At 41.2% G+C, this 17838-nt stretch overlaps 1 protein-coding gene across 2 annotated transcripts in view; it reads left to right on the top strand.

Annotated features, from left to right (window-relative positions):
• Nucleotides 1-9035: 9035 nt before the first annotated feature.
• The window catches only part of PDPK1 (3-phosphoinositide dependent protein kinase 1), a 29549-nt gene continuing 20746 nt past the window's right edge, over nt 9036-17838 (top strand). Inside the window, exons 1-2 of one of the 2 annotated variants that reach the window (XM_075718677.1) lie at nt 9036-9103; nt 15037-15306. In XM_075718677.1, coding sequence (XP_075574792.1) covers nt 15094-15306 — 213 coding nt within the window. In that variant the 5' untranslated portion in view covers nt 9036-9103; nt 15037-15093. Of the gene's footprint in view, nt 9104-11335; nt 11369-15036; nt 15307-17838 lie in introns of those variants that run through there. The other variant, XM_075718678.1, reaches the window with a different exon arrangement.

Genomic DNA, 17838 nt, shown 5'->3' with positions numbered 1-17838 from the left:
AACCCTGCTTATCGGGGCTCTGGATCAGCCATACAGACTGTACATGTATCTCACCACATATGAGCTGAGGCAAACACAAATCAGGCAACAGCATCACTATAGGCAATTTGCTAGGTTCTGCTGCTTAACATCAGACAAACTGTGGCATTTTCCTTTATAGAAAAACAAAGAATGGAGCCTTCAGAACAGAGGTAGTAAAGCACACAATAGCATCTAAAGCTGTTTCATGAAATACCAGTATATCATATCAATTAAAGCCTTTCAGCATGGAAAGCATTCATTGACGCTGTAAAAAGAAGTTTTGCTGAGTCATCCTTTGAGATGAAGACAATGCTGCAGAGTCCATGGCTTCATCTCGCAGAGTTTAGGGTACCAGACCTGCTGGAAAACTTGTACATTAGAGATTTTTATCTCTTCCTCAGTTGAAAACAAGCTGAGAAACTAAAATTAAATAGAAAATGGGGCAAGAGCAAAATCTATGAGTTTGTCAGCAGTCTGAGGAAAAAGGGAGAGTAGAGGCCCATTACTGAGCAGGAAAGAGAGTGAATAATAGATGATGTGTAATGGATTGAAGGATACAGCACCCTCTTTTTCTTTCAGTAAAACAATATAGTTTAACAATGAAGATAATAAATCTGATTCATTTTAACAAGATGATAGTAGCACACACAAAATTTGAGTTGAACCCCTTAACAAGTGTATTAAATTCTGCAGGGCCAGATGGAAATTCACCCTAACATATTTTTTTTGCAAAAACAAAAAACAAAACAAACCCCACAAGCGAACCATAAATAACTACCCGAAGCAGCCTCTGCAACATTGAAAGTTATTTCTGAGAAGCCATGCAGAATAAGAATCCTAGAGGACTTCTGGAAGATAAACAGTCTCATCTTTAAATGTAGGAAGAATAGGGCTCAAAATAACGATAAACCAACCAGCCTAACTTCATTCTTTAAAAGGATTCTGGAAAAAATTACTTTTTTTTTTTTTTTTTTTTTTTTAGTATCTAGAGGATTAAAAAGTGAGAAACATTATAAATTGGTTCATCAACTTCCTTCTTTGACAAGAAAGTTTACTTGCTGATGATAGGGAAGAAGCAGCTATTATATAATTTGACTTTGATAAGATTTTTGACACAGTTCAATTTTAAAGGAATGCTAAGGAAGCTAGTTGGCCTAAATGATTTCAGGTGGCATCCTCAGAGTCTATCCTGGCTCAATCTTGGTCTGATTCAGTATTTTCATTAATTTTGGTGGCAAAATAGGAAGTATGCATACAAGATTTGTGACATTGTTATGGAAAGGATTTTAGTCATTTTGGGAGACAAAAATGAGGAGAAAAAATTATCATGGCACATTTTAAATACAGCCTAAATAACATGACATTCCATAAAGCATGAAGGATTGCACTTTGAAAGAGAAGGCAAATGCATTACTATAAACTGGGGAATAATGGGTTACTAGCAATATCTTGAAATAGGATGGGAGAGCTGCAGTGTACCTTAATATAAATAAGGAATTAAAAGTGAGATGTTACTGCAAACAGACAAATACTATTATAGCACATAATAAGAGACGTAATTTGAGAATGGTAGCAAATACTTATTTCATTCTACTTGTAACAAATAAGGCTGCAGTTGAATAGTATAGCCAAGTCTAGGCATGATACCTTCAGGAAGATGTAAATCAGTTGGAAAGAATCTGGGGAAGAAAACATTGCCTACGAGAGTGGCCAAGAATTTGGATACAGTCTGAAAAAGTGTCAAGGTATATTTAAAACAAAAAGACCACACCACCACACCCCCACGCCCGACGTATTAGCAGATTATGATCAGTTGTTCTGGTTATCTGCTGAAGAAAAGGAAGAGAGAAATCATCATACAGGAAGGTTGATTTAAGCTGGCTATTGCAAAAATCTTTCTCAAGAAAGTAGTTCAACACCGGGATGCTGTGGCCGCCTTGGCCCTCCATCCCATGCCCCATTTGAAGCTAAATATCTGTATCTCGTAGTTCACTAAACTAGATGGTCCTTTGCTGCATCATCCTTTTGAGTAATCCCTTGACAAATTCAAACTGTTTGCTACCAAGTGTTGTGCACAAATGGCCCATCCCTCTCAGCACACCCACGATCCTGGCGGTGGTCAGCATTGGATCCGGCTGACGCCTGTGAGGTTAATGCACTTGCAGCGCTTGTGAACGCAGGCGTGCAAGAACATGCTTTCTACACACGCACCTGAAAGGACTAATTCTCATGCCACGAAGCAGTTAAGAAATGTTGACAGGGACTTAGTGGGCACACTTACTACAAGGGGTAAAAATGATTCAGTTCCCAGACTGCAAAGGAAAGCCTGGTAATGAAAACTGTGCGTCAGTATAGGTGAAATGATACTCAAGGGGCACAGGGAATGTGTTTCCAGAGAAGGCAGATTTTTAAGAGCGAACCTCTGTACTGCAATTGCGTTTATGACGCATTTGAGCTCATGGCTGTAACGAGGCCTGGGTGCTCCCGACGGGCCGTGCCCAGGTGAGGCACTGGCCGCCCCCGGCAGCAGCCAGGCCGTGCGCCGCCCAACCCCCCGAGCAACGCCCGGCGCCGCCGCGGCATCACCCGCCCATCCTGACGTCACCACGTCGTCGCTCCCACAGCACTCTTGCGTCGTGGCACGAACCCGGATGTGAGCGCGAGGTGGGGAGGCCGCGCTGCCAGCCTGCCCTGCCCTCTTCCGCCCTCAGCCCGCTCGGCTTCCGGTCAGGGGCAGCCGCCGGCGGCGCCACCCGGCAGGCGCGCATGCTCGCCTCGGCTGCGGGCGCTGGGGCTGACGGGGGCCGCGCTGTCCGGGTCCGCGCGTGAGTGGCAGATGGCTCCACCAACGAGCGGGCGGGCTGCCCGGAAGTCCTGCCCACGGCGGGGGGGTATTGTTGTGGGTGACGTCACGGGCGGAGGATGCGGGCGCCCCATTGGCTCGGGCTCGGCGGCCGTGCGCTGGGATCTTAAAGGGCGACCGGAGCGCGGGCCGCGCCGGCCGGGCGGGGCCCATGGCCAGCACCAGCAGCCACCTGGTGAGTGCGGGGCGCGGGGCCGGCGCTGCGCCCGCCCGGCGCCGCTGGCGGCCGCCGTGGGCCGGGGGAAGAAGTAGGCCCGGGCGCCGGGGCCGGCCCATGAGGGGGGGGCCGCCCGTGCCCTACGCGCTGCCGGCCGGAGCGGTCGCGGTGGGGTTTCGCAGGCGGCCCCGCTGCCTGCCGCCCGCTCCCCTCTCGGGCAGGGAGGGCGGCCGGGCGCGCCAGCGCTGCCCTCCGTGGGGCCGGCCTCGGCGCTGCCGCTCCCGGTGCTCGTTCCGGCCCCCGCCTCCTGGGTCGCCTTGGGCCTGGCGGGAGGGCCCCGCTCCCGCCCCCGGCGGCGGGGGGGGCCGAGGCGCCAGGCGGGCGCCCCGAGCTCGGCCCGTCCGCGGGAGGAAGCGAGGCTGGGGCGAGGCTGCAGTAGCCGCCCCGCGGCCTTTTGCGGAGCTTCGCTCTCGGTTCCGGGTACGGGGCGTTGGCGCGTCTTTGCCGGGCCATCTCCCACCGGGAGAGCCGGCGCTGTCGCCCCGGGGGAGCCACCTGTTGCTCTGCGCTCGGTTTCTTTTATGGTGGAAGCAAACGCGGGAGGGAGATCGTGAGGGTCGTGACGGGATGCCGTTTCAAACACAAGTTGTTTACATTAGTCTCACAGTGTAAAACTCTAACGTTTTGCGAGCACTGACTACTATAAGATGTAGTTGTAGCTGATACACAGAAGTGGTAATGGTAGATCTTAGTTTGCGTTGTAGATCATACGGTTTGGTTAGTGTAGAAATTCCCTTATGAGAAAAGTGTTTTTTACAAAAGAAACTACCAGCTTTCATTGGTGTTGGGGTAACTAACTGGCGGCGATATGTTCCTTATCCTTGTGTGCATGCTGCCGTGCTTTGGGGTCGTGTGTTCTTTCTATGGGTTGCAAGCTGCCGAGAGCCACTCTGCAGCGCTTAAAACTTTTTCATCAGTTGGAACTGGTGAAGGAGGGTCTCTTGCATGGAGACTGGCATAGCTGCGTTGATACTTGAAGTCCTATATCAGCGTGCTCTCCTCATGCTCAGCGCTTTTTGCATCAGGGTGTTACACATAATCATATTTGTTGACTGAAGATGAGAATTATTATGTGGAATAGCCCTACAGGGGAGGACATGAAATACTGCATTGAGGATTATGAAATAAAGCAATGTTTGATTATTAAAGGAATTAGTTTTGCTTTCCTGCCACTTGATAGAGCTCCTTATGGCTGCTTCTCGGCGTTAGTGATGACTTCTGTTTACTTGGACTCTTTTAAACAGGGAGTACTCTTTCCTTTGTACTTCTGTCCTTGCTTGTTGCCTGTCTTCCCAGGTTTTTGTCTCCAAAATACATTTCTGGTCCTTTCCTATATATAGTTTAGGTCCCTGCCTGTAAGAGAAATGTACAGAGAGAGAATGAATGAAGAACAAAGTTGACAATCATTTTGGTTAAAACTGAAGTATTTTTTTAGGGTAACTTATTTTTCATTCCTTCTCTTCCATCCTGTTTCATATTTCTCTGCTCAGGTGAGTGTACTGATTGGCAGTAGCAGATAGAGGTGGCTTGATTCAGCTAACCTTTTTGTAATTCCGATGATATTAAATATGGGAAACCCAGTATTTCTGAGACTGAGCAAGTTACTGTTAGTGTTTGTGTGATGGAATTAATGGCATTAACGAGTTCTGTGATTATTTTACTATAAATGCAAAACACTGGGGGGTGGGGCGGGGGTGGATAGAACACAGCTTTGAAAGGAATATTCCAGTATTCCTCTGCCAAAACAGTTAATTTTTGTATTTGTGTATGTGGGGACAATTCATAAAACACTCTACTATTTTCTGAAGACGTGCTACCAGGGAGAAAATTGCACTTTTAAGAAGGAAACAACTTTGGTGCTGCTTTAGTTGCAGGTGTCAGTATGGTCTTAGTTATTTGCTGTTAATGCCTTCATTATAAGCATATTGGGTCTCATGTCAAGAACTACTTGTCGTCTCAAAATGAAGAGTCTGGAAGAATGGTTATTTACACCTTCGTTTTCAGCAATATCTTCAGAGGTTTAGCTCCTCTAGTGATTATTAGATTCTACCAGTGTTTCCAACCTGATAAAACCTATAGTATAGTCATGGATGTGTCTGAACAAAACTGCTAGCTTTTTTTTCCTCCGCAGTAGAACTAACATAAACTATTCAAAGAATTGGGTTCTTAATAGAGTTAAGTTCTGCATCTATGCTAGGAATTAGACTAGGCTATGGTAAGAGTTCTGTCTGTAGTTATTTGTAGGTATAAAACTTTCAGACGGGCTTGAAGGGTTTTCCCTACATAACTATCTACTTAATATTCTCTTCTCTTGGGTTTTCAGCATAAGGCTATGACTAGTCTTTATCACTCATGCATAGGCTTTTAACTGGGATAAGTTTTCTGTAAATCTCTTACCAAAACAGGCTGCAGGAATAGAAAATAGTAAAAGATACAGATGTTGAGAAGGTGCTCAAAGGCAAAAAAAAAATGGAAAAAGCTTAAGAGGAGCAATTTTATATGCATTCATATTTCTGACATAGGAAGTGCTGGTAGCTAGTGGAAAGGAGACAATCCAGAGAATAATCTAGATACAATAGCAGTGTTCAACTAAACAATGAATCCACTGTGTGGGTAGGCTTTTTTTTTTTAAAGAAAATTATTATGTGGATTATTGGTCTGCTACTTACAGTGCTGGAAGTAATGACTGTTTCATATAGCTCTTGAAACTCTACGAGTAGATTGCTGTAGCTGAACATTGTAAGACACCCTGCAGACTCGGGCTCATTTCGCTTCCCTAAAGCAGATCAGTTGGAAGGCAGCATTGCAGGAAAAACTTGGAAAGGGATGCTGACTATTGAAGTACTTGCAGGAATTTTGGTACAGAAGGCGTGAAACCAGGAGTGCAGTCGCTTTGTTAGACTGAAAAAAGTAATAAACTGGCAAAGTAATAAAAATAGGTTTGATCTATGAAAATGTGAAATATTTTAGTAATCCCTGTTTTTTAACAGTAAACCTGTATTTTATCTAAATTTCTTTTTCTAGAAAAGCTGTATGGATTGCTGTAGAAGTAACACATTTATGGCATCAGAAAATATGCAAGTCGGAAATTACTTTTTAATATGGAAAGATCAAAACCTAATTCGGAAAGCACTATGTTTGAAAGATAAAATCCTTCTTCTCTAAGTTCCTTATTGGAGGAAAGTTACTAAGGTCGAGCTAAAGTCTGTGAAGGTACTGAACGCAACATGCACAAAGTTAGCTCTTTGGTCTAGAACCTTACTTTTCACACCTTATGGATTCTACTCCATGGTGCTGTAGGAAATAACTGGTTTGTTGTGTGACTAAATATTGAAGTTGAGACTTGCTTTCTGCTTTTAAAGACAAGCTGTAAATACTTCACCTGGCAAATAGTCTGTAATTCTTTATGGTGAAAAATTGCGAGGATTAGCTTGCTTAGCACATTCTTCTGAAAAGAAAGTATTAAATTTGATGTTCAGTTCTTTAGGAATCCTGCAGGAATTTAATTTACAGGTCTTGACTGTGCTGTCCAACCTTTGTACGCTCCCATCTATGTACTGCCACCTCTGTGTGGCTGCCTCTGTGCTCTTCAGCCAAAACTGTTGCCTTTGCATCCTAGATTTGCTAGCAAGGAGCCTAGCATAGGAAGTCCTTTTGTGTTTGTTAGCATGAGCCCCCATCCATGCTGCACAACACCTCTTAATATTGATGTGCTTCGTGAGATAACTGATGGTGTAGAATGCGATCTAGACTATTGTCATTACAGATAGCTTTTGTTTTCTTGTGAGCTGGCCTAGGTCTGTTTGTGTGAAATGAATTCTCAGTGGCTTGTTTACATATATAGCTATTTGGGCCATAGGCTGACTTTAGGTTCTTAGAGATTTTTGTGGTTTCCTGTTTCTGATCTGTTTTGAGGCTTGGGGTAGGGAGCGGGGGGAGGCGGTGGTGGAAGGAGGCCTTAAATAGTCTCTGCTGAAGGTGCTTGGAACTTAAGTGCTTTGCTTAGCCGTGGAGGAAGTTAGAGAGTAACTGGCTGATATGCAGGTTCTTACAAATCCTTTCATTATCTCTAATCCCTACCTGAATTTGGAATTAGAACCCTGGAAATTAGTGGCAGGAAATAGCACTGTATGTGTAAGGTTGTAAAATTTAGAAAAAGGCATTTGCATTAACCAAAATGTTTAGGTCAACATTGCTCTGTATGTGATAAATTCATTTCTGTAGAAACAAAATCAGTCTTGTGGATAAAATACCTTTATTGAATTACCTGCCTCAAGAAGGGTTGAACATTTCAATATAAACTTCACTTCTTGTGATATGTTGATTAACCAGCTTGTTTAATTAACTGCTTTGTATAGTACCTAAAAACAGGAGATTTTTTTAAAATCCCTTAATATCACCCCTTTTGATCAGATTATTTTTATGAGGGTTTTTAAAGCTACATTTTACACTCCCTGCTGCACAGAGATAAGTCATTGAAGTATGACTTAATGTTTTCATCCCAGAGAAGACTAGGTATTTGCCAATGTAGTATTCATTTTTTTAAAATGTATTCCTTCTTTCAATGCATGAATGTTGAGTGTGGTTCTTTAAAGCCTTTGGCAATTTCTTCCTCAGATTTCAGAATCTGAAAGCATACTTCTAAGTCTGGTTTCCCTGCTGTTTGGTCTAGTGGTATTTCTTCCTGATTGGGGAGATATGTAATCTTCTGTCAAGCTGAAAGTGTGAGCAGCGTACATGTTCTTAAATACCTCCTAATTACTACGGTGTTCTAATTTTTTTTTAATATGGCTGTATGTGTTTGAGTGTCAAAGTTAACCTGTTAGGTGGGTGAACAGTTTACCAGTTGTGTAGTGCGTTCAGAAGTGCTGGTGAGGCTTGGCTTAATTTGAGTTTTGTCCTGTCCATTACATGCTTGATTTCATGTTATAATGATAAGACAGTCTGACAGCATCTAGTGACACTTTTTAAGGCATATGAATGGATTTACTCTTTTTTTAGGCAAATATTTTAATTCCTTGAACCTATTTGCCAACATTATTACTACCTCTATTATTAAATTCTTTAAGTTATCTGACAAACTTCTAAGGTGTATGAATGGAAACTGGCATGCAATGGAGTTTCATAATTTATTCAGTATATTGTTTCTCTCTATATACACACATATGTATGATTAGTTGATAGGAAGAAGATACAGTTGGTCACTTAGCAGAAAGTCTGACAGTCCATTTTTAGACAGAAGTCCAGAGCATAAATAGACATGAGGATATACAGTATGAGAAATTATGTTTACTGCAGTTTGTGAAAGCACACCATCTATTATTGTTCTGGGTTGCCTTCATTCGTGGCACTCACTCTGGTGTAGCAGTGTACAGAGTTTATGAAAGGAAAACTGGTGTTGAATATTGATAGGGATCACATGATAATCATTATGCTTCTTGCAAACCACTCCTGGATGGGATTGGCATATAATGGAAAGTGCCACCTGTACTGTGCTCCTTGCACTGGAAGGTGAGGCTTTTAGTTGGATTTTGTTTTTCTCAATCAGTGTTTCTTTGTATCTTAACTTCCCTTTCTTGTAGCTGAACTACCCTGCTTTTGCCTGCATTCTCTTTTTAGGTACTGTGAGGAATAGTTTGAAGACATGTATTCATCTTAGTATCTGTCCTGATGAGTTGCTTTTTTTCTTTTGCAATATGCTGGAACTTCCAGGGTGTGTTGCACTCTAGCATTTGAAGTGGAGGCTGTCACAAATAAGTATTGGAGAACCTGGAGAAGGTAAAGATTTTCATTGTGGGATATGAGGGGGGAGGAGGCCAGTGGGAAAGCTGTGCATAATATCCGTTAGTTGCCCCTTCTTATGTTCTTTTTCAGATACAAGATGTGTGTCAGATGCAGTTACTGCATATCTTTGTCAACCCTCTGAAACACCAGTGTGCCATGAAAAGAATATATTAAATATAACTGCCTCGCTGTTTGTTTTTTCCCTTTGCATTTTGCAGGTAAATCCTTAGGAGACCCCAGGTTGTCAATGTTTAAATTATAAGCAATACAAAATAAATTTCAATTTCACATTTTTTGGCTTGTATGACAATATCAAAATAATTTACAAAACCTCTCAGGCCAAGCCTATCTAACTTAAGCTATCTTTAGCAGAATCTCAGTATTGATAAATAGTAGCAAGTCAACTTTATATCTAAAAATACAAAACACCTGTCCAATGAAAACAATTACCTTCTCTCAATGTGAAATAAAGGCCTTTATTCCTCCTTAATTGCACGGATAAATAGATGGACTCCATGTTTTTACTTGAAGACAAGTGTATTAGTTTGGACATTGAATCTTAGATTCATAGATTTTGGAAGATCTTCCTGTCTGTATCAAAGGGCTACGTTTGGCAGATGTAAAAGCTCTGATTGGATACTGTGACGTCTGGGGAGGGTATCTTATACCATACCATATCATGTAGTGTCTGTTTTGTAAGCCTCTCAAATTCCATTTGCAAGTGAAAAGATTAATTCATAGGTATCCTAGAGTGCTGCTATGTTGCTTTCTGAATCCTACCATTTCTTAAGCAGACTTTGATGAGGTAGGACCTACATGTTTGTATTGGTTTATCTTCATGATAGTCTGTGAACTTCTTATAATATAGTGTAACACTTATGACATACACCACTCAGTAATTGTTATATCCAGTAAGACTTGTGTTAAACTGCAGGTGATCCTAATTTTTAGAGTTCATACCACAAGGCTAAAACAGATTCTTCATTAAACACAGATTTCAGGACTTTACTCTAGCCAGCTGATTAGATGTTTTTCCAGGGGTTCAGTGTCTTGATTTCCTCCTGAAACTGGTTTGTTTTAGTTTTCTCCTTAATGTTTGCACAGTACTAGTGGCAATAAAACTTTGCTTCTCCTAGTTGATGCTTTTTAGTTCTGTATATTCAGGTATGGACTAGCTTAAGTTCTTTGTCCGCTTGTTTCCCACCATTATGCTTAAGTTCTTGGGCCATATTTTAATTTGCAGTAATGTTTTGGTAGAGACAAAAGTAAGGTCTCACTGTTTACCAAAAGCTGTAGATTGTTTTAAGTGAGAATTACACTTTTTTTGCCAAATGGTATGGGTGGTTTTTTTTCCCCTCGGTCTTTAAATTTATGCAATTATTCTTTCAACCTTTTTGGTTTGAGAGTCAATCCAGGTGTGAACTGGAAGAGAGCCTTGTTTGGGCATGATTATTAATTAAAAGTTGTTTAAGAATTTAACTTGTTTTACTTAGAATATGTCCTATATTCATTTTCCTCAACAGTATTCTTTACTGTGTTACAGGTGTTACATAATGCCAAGTCAAATGTTTGATGGATGTCTATCTGCATTATTTCATTTAGTAGACCTGTACTACAGTATACCATAAAAAACATTCATAAGAGGGTTGTGCCAATGTTCTAGCTTACACAGTCTCATCAGCATTGTTTATAATCAAAACAAATGCACCAGTTGAGGTGTAGAGCTCATATTGCTTTGTGTAAATAATACTCTGTGTTAGCAAGGTCTGCTTCCAAAAACATTTGCCTTATAGGTAAATGGATGGAAGAGCTTTTCTGATCACGTCTGCCCTATGTCTTAATGCAGCCGGAGATTCAGTAATACAGTCAGCAGTTAGACTCAGTGTTATTGGACAAGTGGTAGGTTAGGACCCTATTCGCCCTGACTTTCTTTGTAACAGAAATGAGATTTTGCTAGTAGAGTTTTAGTAGTAGCAAAGATATTCTCAGTCACCATCAGGGTTCGGTATCATGTCAGTTAGGATAGGCATAAAAGATACTGGAAGCTTCAGAAGGCCCAGGCTCCACAAGTATTTTTTGCTGCTGTTAGTGTTGATAGAATTGTATCAGCAAAGCAGTGTTGTAGATTTTGCGGTGGGAAAAAGCTAGTAGAGATGCAGTTGTGGTTGTACTTGCTTTAGAGCAGTGTGGTATTTGTTTGATGCATACTATGTGCTTAGATACGTTGTTGTAGTGGTAGTGCTATTGTCAAAAATGCTGAATTGCAAAAAGGATTGTAAAAGGTATAGGTCCTTTTAGATAGCTGGGAGCTTTGCCTGTGACTGGCTTTTCATACAAAGGGGAGTGAGGAAAGTATAAAAGGAAAAATGTAGCGATATCTAATGGGCTTTTTGCATTGATTCAAGTTTTCTTCTCTTAAAGTTTATTCCTGTTTGCAGACAAGAGGGGAAAAGAACAATATAAGGACTTACTTCACATGGCAGGTAAATAAAAGGAAGCCTGTTTCTAGTGGTTTAGTGAAAATGAGTTAATGAAGATTTTGATGTGTCTGTTGATCTATAATTCCACTTACCTTCAGCAGATATGTTATTTTCTTCCTTACTAGGTTTTCAACCTTGCAGTATGTTGCACTAAGAAGGAAACAATTTCTATATGGATGTAAATTAGAAACAGCACCCTTAAGAGCTTTAGAAAGTAGGTAGTGTTAGAGACTAATTTTTAAAAGCAGAGATAGAACAATTAGATGAGTGGTTATCAGTGTGGCCCATGGTGATCCATGCCATGCAATAGGTAAGTGGTGTCGCTATGTGAGGGCCTGTGCTTTCGCTGGCTTGCCAGCTGAGAGATGTTGATAATTGCTGGAAGGAGAGCATCCTCAAGCTTCTGAGAACTGCAGATGCAGTTTAGAAGGCTTCTAAATTCTTCGGTGATTGACTTCATATCTCACTAAAGAAAGTCTGTGCCTAGCAGAATCAGAATCTTAAATCTGATTTTTGCAAAAGAGTGGCTGTACGAGGTTAGACCGGATGAGCTAGCCTGTATTTTGTCTCCAGTACATGTGAAGACCTGTATGAAGAAACATGTATAGTCTCTGCAGCCATGTTTTCTGGAATCTTTCAAAATAACTGAGAAGGCAAATAATACAGGACACAAAATAGTAAACAAAGAGTATGTGGAGTGTGGAAAGACAAGTGTAGGAGTGACCTTTTCTATAAATGTTGAGGTGCAACATACCTAGTTGCATAGTTCTGTCATTTCTTAGATAACTGATACTTTAAATCTATTGCATCTTCCTATGCCCTTCTTGTTCTTGAACTTGACTTTCCTTTGAGAAAGTCAGGGGACTAATTGATGTTATACCTTGGCTGGAAACAACCTTCTCTTCCTGCAAAGGCCTTTAGTCCTGTCTCTTCTTCCCTTAGGACTTTTCTATACTTGATATTCATTGGGACTTAGTTTCAGGAAATATACTGCATCCAACACCTTTTCCCCCCTTCCGGTGCTCTCTGGTGCTTTTGTGGTGTTTTTTTTTTTTTTCTTGTTTGTCTGTTTTTTCAAGGTGATCTTGTTAGCTGCAGAATCTAATCTGACTGCCCTCTTTCCCCCCCCCCCCCCCCCCCCCCCCCGCCCCCAAATGCTGCTGCTTTATTTACCTGTAAACCCTCAGGTGCTCTAGAATAGCCTGACTGGAGCCAGTTCATCATTTAAATCCTAATATTTAGTCTGTGTGCATGTGGGTTTTATTTACTGTATTTCAGTTAATGGGATGTTTCTTATATTGGCATCCCTTCAGTTGTTGAGCAGTCATTTGTGTCAGCCTTCCTGCGCTTTTGATAGGAAAGAGAACAATCTGTTTTTAATTCTAGCTACTCTGTATCTTTATACAGGCTGCTGTTTGAGTAGTGCTCTGAAGGAAACGTGATTCCGATGGGCTATGAGAATGTTAGGGGCAATAACTAGGGTGGGGAAAGTGTCGGCTAAAATACTTGCATAGAAGTCATAAAAGGAACAGTGACCTACGGTACACATACTTCAATGTGTATGTGCTGTTTTCATAATAGCAGCAGCCATATACTTTCTTCTCTTCCAAGGGAAGAATGCTGCATAACTGATTCTGAGTAAGGGCATATAGTGCTCTCTGGGGCAGCTAGTGAACTTTTTGAAAAGTGAAATTCTCCCATCTGTCTCCAAGTCTTCCACCAGCCTCGTCCCTTTTTTGTCTTCACAAAAGCTGTTCAAAATACAGCAACAGCTATCATTATAGGCAGATTCCTCATTAGTCTCCCCTGTATTACAAAGCTCAGACAGGGGTCTAATAAAAGAAGCTGTTACCTGTTCTTGATCTGCTGCCCTGTCGGTGTAGTCGTAGTTCTTGGAAAAAGCCCTAAGGAGTAATAGAGATCCTGGAGCAAGTAGGCTGTACTCAGATTGGAAAGGGAATCTTCTCTTATGCTTCTTGGAAGATACTGTTTAGAACAGTTGCTTAATAATAGTTAATTTTCAGTCCTGTGGTAATTGATACTTATATATCAGTTATGGAGAGTGGAGAGTTTTAGCTGTACTCTTTTTGACCTTGTTACCTTTGTCTCAATTTAGAAAGTATATGTTTGCATGCTTGGAAATATGTTTGTGTCTCATTGTTTTGTAATGCCACTAAATGTGTAAGTAAAGTGTATTTCTGAATTGTATCTTATTTTTGAAAGAAGCTTAGCATTAAATAAGGGCTGCTTTTCCCTACTGCATAGAGCACAGCCAAGTGAGTAATGGCTAATTTGGGAGCTAGGTGCTTTAGTCCCATTTGCGTGATTAAATGCAAGTCCAATTCCCTTCTAAAGTGGTTTCTGTTAGAAATGTAGAAAATTGTTCTGAATCAAATTGAAATTAATGAGATAAAAAATTCTTTTTGTCAGAAGTAATGTTTATTTGAAAATCAACACGAGATGTTACAGACTAGGTCAGGGTTGTATAATACTTCTGTTTTGAGGTTAGGAAATTTTCATTAAGTCATAGTTTCATTCTGCTGGATGTATGTTAGAATACTGAGATTAAAAAATAATGTTCAGATGTGATGTTAATTTTCTTAAATATTCCCTCTGTTTGCATACCATTTCAGTTTTTATGGTCAGAAGTAGTTCAGCAGAGCTCTATTGTCTGGCTTTTCTGGCCAGTTTCAAGCAAAACACTTGAAGCAGACACCTGACAGACTAATGGAGGTATATTACCAACAGGGAGGGAAAGCAGCTTGACAAGTTTCTATGGTCTTACTTGGAAAAATTGATAAAAGAGTACCAAATGATGATTTGCTTTGTATATTACAAGAATCAGTATTTGGAGTGTATCTTCTTGTACTTGCTGTTTTCTGAGCTATATCTGGTTCTTTGTTTTGGAATTGGGATGTCTTTATGTGACCACATGTACAATTTAAATAGTGTAATCTCCCTTGTTTTTAAAATGTCACGGACCAGAGCGTTCTTCAAAAAAAGTATTAGATATTGCTGATTACTAAACCCCCCAGCTGATCTGCCTTTTGTTTGTTGTTCTCTCTTTTCTTCCTGTCCTTCCCCAATGTGTATTAAAGAGAAATACTATTGGAGAAAGTGGGATTCCAAGTAAAAATGTAGGAATGTATCCCTTGTCTCCATTAAAGTTTTCATGCTTTACTTGTTCATTTACAATTTGTTGTAACTTGGATCTCTAAACTAATGTTACTCCTGAATACAGGTGTTTGTTGCACAACTACATAAGTCTTTTAGTTTCAGGAAAACTACTACTACTTGAGATTGGGCGGATGTCTCTAAGCACAAAATAAAGCTTAAATATCATGTTATTTGTAGGAGAATATACCGTGAAATTTGATACCTTGGTGTTAGGGAGTGGTTTTTTTTGAGTTTGAGAAAAAGCATTCTTGAATTCAAGTGTTCAGACTTTTGACATATGGCTATATGTATGTGCGCAATAGGACATAAACAGAGTTGTTTAACAAACTAAGAGCTGTCATTTTCAAAATAAATACTAACATTCACTCCTAAAGAGATTTTAATGATAACCCTTTCAAATGGGACTTTACATGATGCTCATATGGAAGTAAGATACAGATGCGTGTGGTAGCTCCTTGAAGGTATGGGAATAACATTTTCGTTTATCTTTTCAGTATGACGCTGTTCCAATCCAGTCTAGTGTGGTGTTATGCTCCTGTTCATCCCCATCAATGGTGAGGAGCCAAGCAGATTCCAGCACTCCATCTGTCATTTCCACCTGTGGCAGCAGGCAGGGATCTAACATGGAGGGCACTGCAGCTGAATCAAGATCTAGTTCAAACTCCTTGCAGCAACATACAGGACAGCAGCCTCCACAGCCTCGAAAGAAACGACCTGATGACTTCAAATTTGGGAAAATTCTCGGCGAAGGATCTTTTTCAACGGTAACTTTACTTTTTATAAGAAGTGCCAGATAGCTTAGATATTACTTGCACAGCAAATTTTGAAGTTTATTGCTGAGATTTAAATCCGGAGAGAACAGCTTGAAGAGTAAATGAACGGGACATAGTGGTTTTAAGTTTAGCTAGTAAAATTAAGTGTTGCACTAAACATGGATGCTGGTTTTTCAAGTACCTTTTAAACTCACCAGAGGTTCCTTGTATCCTGATGACTTGATGCTTGGATTTTTAGGGGGCATTGCTTTCTAATGTAAGTTTGGTAGCATAATGGGATATGTTAAAATTTTATGATCTAAAGGTTTGGAACTGGGCTAGGAGTGTGTCATGGTAACAACTTCTACACAGTGTCCTGTCTGTGGCAGGAGCTACTGCCGGATGCTTAGGGAAGAAAATAAGAATAGTGATACTTCTCCAATACTCTTTCCCAGCCTCTAGTGTCATGGCCCTCAAGGACTTTGTGAGTCACAGTTAGTATCTTTGTATTCAGTGGCCTTAAATGGATTGTATCTGACTGACTTCTCACATCCATGGCATCGCACAAGAATGAATTGCTGAAGTGTTATCTGAAAGAACCATGAAGCAGTTAATACTTCCATTTGCTGCTTTTGTAGTTGCCCCATTGTAAGACAATAAGAAATATTTCTGTATCTTTTTCACATGTTGTTTGTTGTATATACCTTTTGGTTGTTGATCTCTATACGTGGGGGGTTTTCTGGTTCTTCCTCTACAATCTACTGTGGTGTTTAGGAAGCAGGCCTCTAGTAGTCATCAAGAGTAATTTGCACTTAAATACACAGTTTGCAACTTGCAGGTTTCCCTAAAGAATCCAACAGAGGAGCTGCTGCCTCTTGAGTATACTGGAACACTCTGCTTCAGTGAGACACACTTAGTTTCTGCTTGTGGTCTCTGAAAGTTAGCACCATGTTCCTTGTAAATAGAGAAATTCATAGGGCCTAGCCCAGATTCTGAATAAACTTCTGTTACGGTGTCCTGTTCGCTGGTAGATGGCGGGTTTTTTTTGGTCCCAAGTCTAGGTAGCTCAAATGCATATAGGTGGGCAGCAGGAAAGAGAATGAATACCGTGAAAATGTTAATCCCTACGTAGCCTTGTTCTTCTGAGTTTAACAAGCAGAATTTCAGTTATCATAATCATCTGGGCCTCCGTGCTAGAGAAGGTGTGTTTGGGAGTTAGTTCTCCTGCCCGTCACCTCCTCTGTCAACCTTAGCAGTTCTGGTCCATTATTGCAGCACTATGACTATAGAAAGTGATCAATAGTTTTAGGGATGCCTTTCATAATGATCAGACTCCACAGGAGATGCTTGCTTATGCTCTTTCCATGGCCACTGAACAGGTTACAAACTGTTGCTGGAGGGGACTTAACAATATGTGCTTATTATTATTTAAAAAATAAGTAATGTCCAGTTCTGTCTTCAGCAACTGATTTTTTTTTAATTTAAAAACTTTAAGCTCAGGATAATAACTGTAGCCTTCAACCTATAGACCGCATCCCCCAAGAAGTAAACTTACTTGCTGCTCTTACAGAATCACAGAAGGATTGAGGTTGCAAGGGACCTCTGGAGGTGATATCATGCAGCAGCCTACAGCTAGTTGCTCAGGACCATGTCTGGACAGCTTTTCAGTATCTCCAAGGATGGATATTCCACAGCCTTTCCAGGCAGCCTGTGCCAGTGCTTGGTCACCTTCACAGTAAAAAAAGTGTTTCCTGATGTTCAAATGGACCCTCCTGTGTTTCAGTTTGGCCCGCTGCTGAAAAGAGCCTGACTCCATCTTCTTTACACTTCCTCTTCAGATATTTATATACATCGCTGAGATTTCCCCTGAGCCTTTTCTTCTCTAGGCTGATCAATCCCGTCTCTCTCAGCCTTTCCTCAAATGAGAGATTCTTCACTCTGTTAAAAATCTTAGTGGTCCTTCTCTGGACTCTTTCCAGTAGCTCCATGTCTCTGTTTTACTGAGGAGCCCAGAACTGGATGCAGTACTCCAGGTGTGATCTTACCCATGCTGAATAGAGGGGAAGGATCACCTCCATCAACATACTGGCAACATTCCTCCTAATGCAGCCCAGGATACCATTTGCCACCTTTGTAGCAAGGGCACATTGCTGGCTCATGTTCAGATTGGTGTCCACCAGGACCCCTGGGTCCTCTTCTGCAAAGCTGCTTTCCAGCCCATTAGCCCCCACCATATACTGGTTCATGGGATTACTCCTCCCCAGGAGGAGGAGTTTGTAGTTCAAAGAAGGGAACTTCATGAGATTTCCTGCCTGCCCATTTCTCCAGTCTGTTGAGGTCCCTCTGGATGGCAGCAGAACCCTCTGATGTATCAACACCAGAGCTCTTGATTTGTGGGGCATGTATCTTCACATTGTTATCAAAACATCTTGTTAAAAAGCATGTGCTTTGTTCTTCATAGAATCATAGAATGGTTTTGGTTGGAAGGGACCTTAAAGATCATCTAGTTCCAGCCCCCCCTGCCATGGGCAGGCACACCTTCCA

Source organism: Pelecanus crispus, chromosome 11 (genome assembly GCF_030463565.1).
Source record: "Pelecanus crispus isolate bPelCri1 chromosome 11, bPelCri1.pri, whole genome shotgun sequence".
NCBI classification, from domain to species: domain Eukaryota; kingdom Metazoa; phylum Chordata; class Aves; order Pelecaniformes; family Pelecanidae; genus Pelecanus; species Pelecanus crispus.
The sequence above is the reverse complement of the archived record's forward strand: the minus strand, read 5'-3'. Positions and strand labels throughout refer to the sequence as shown.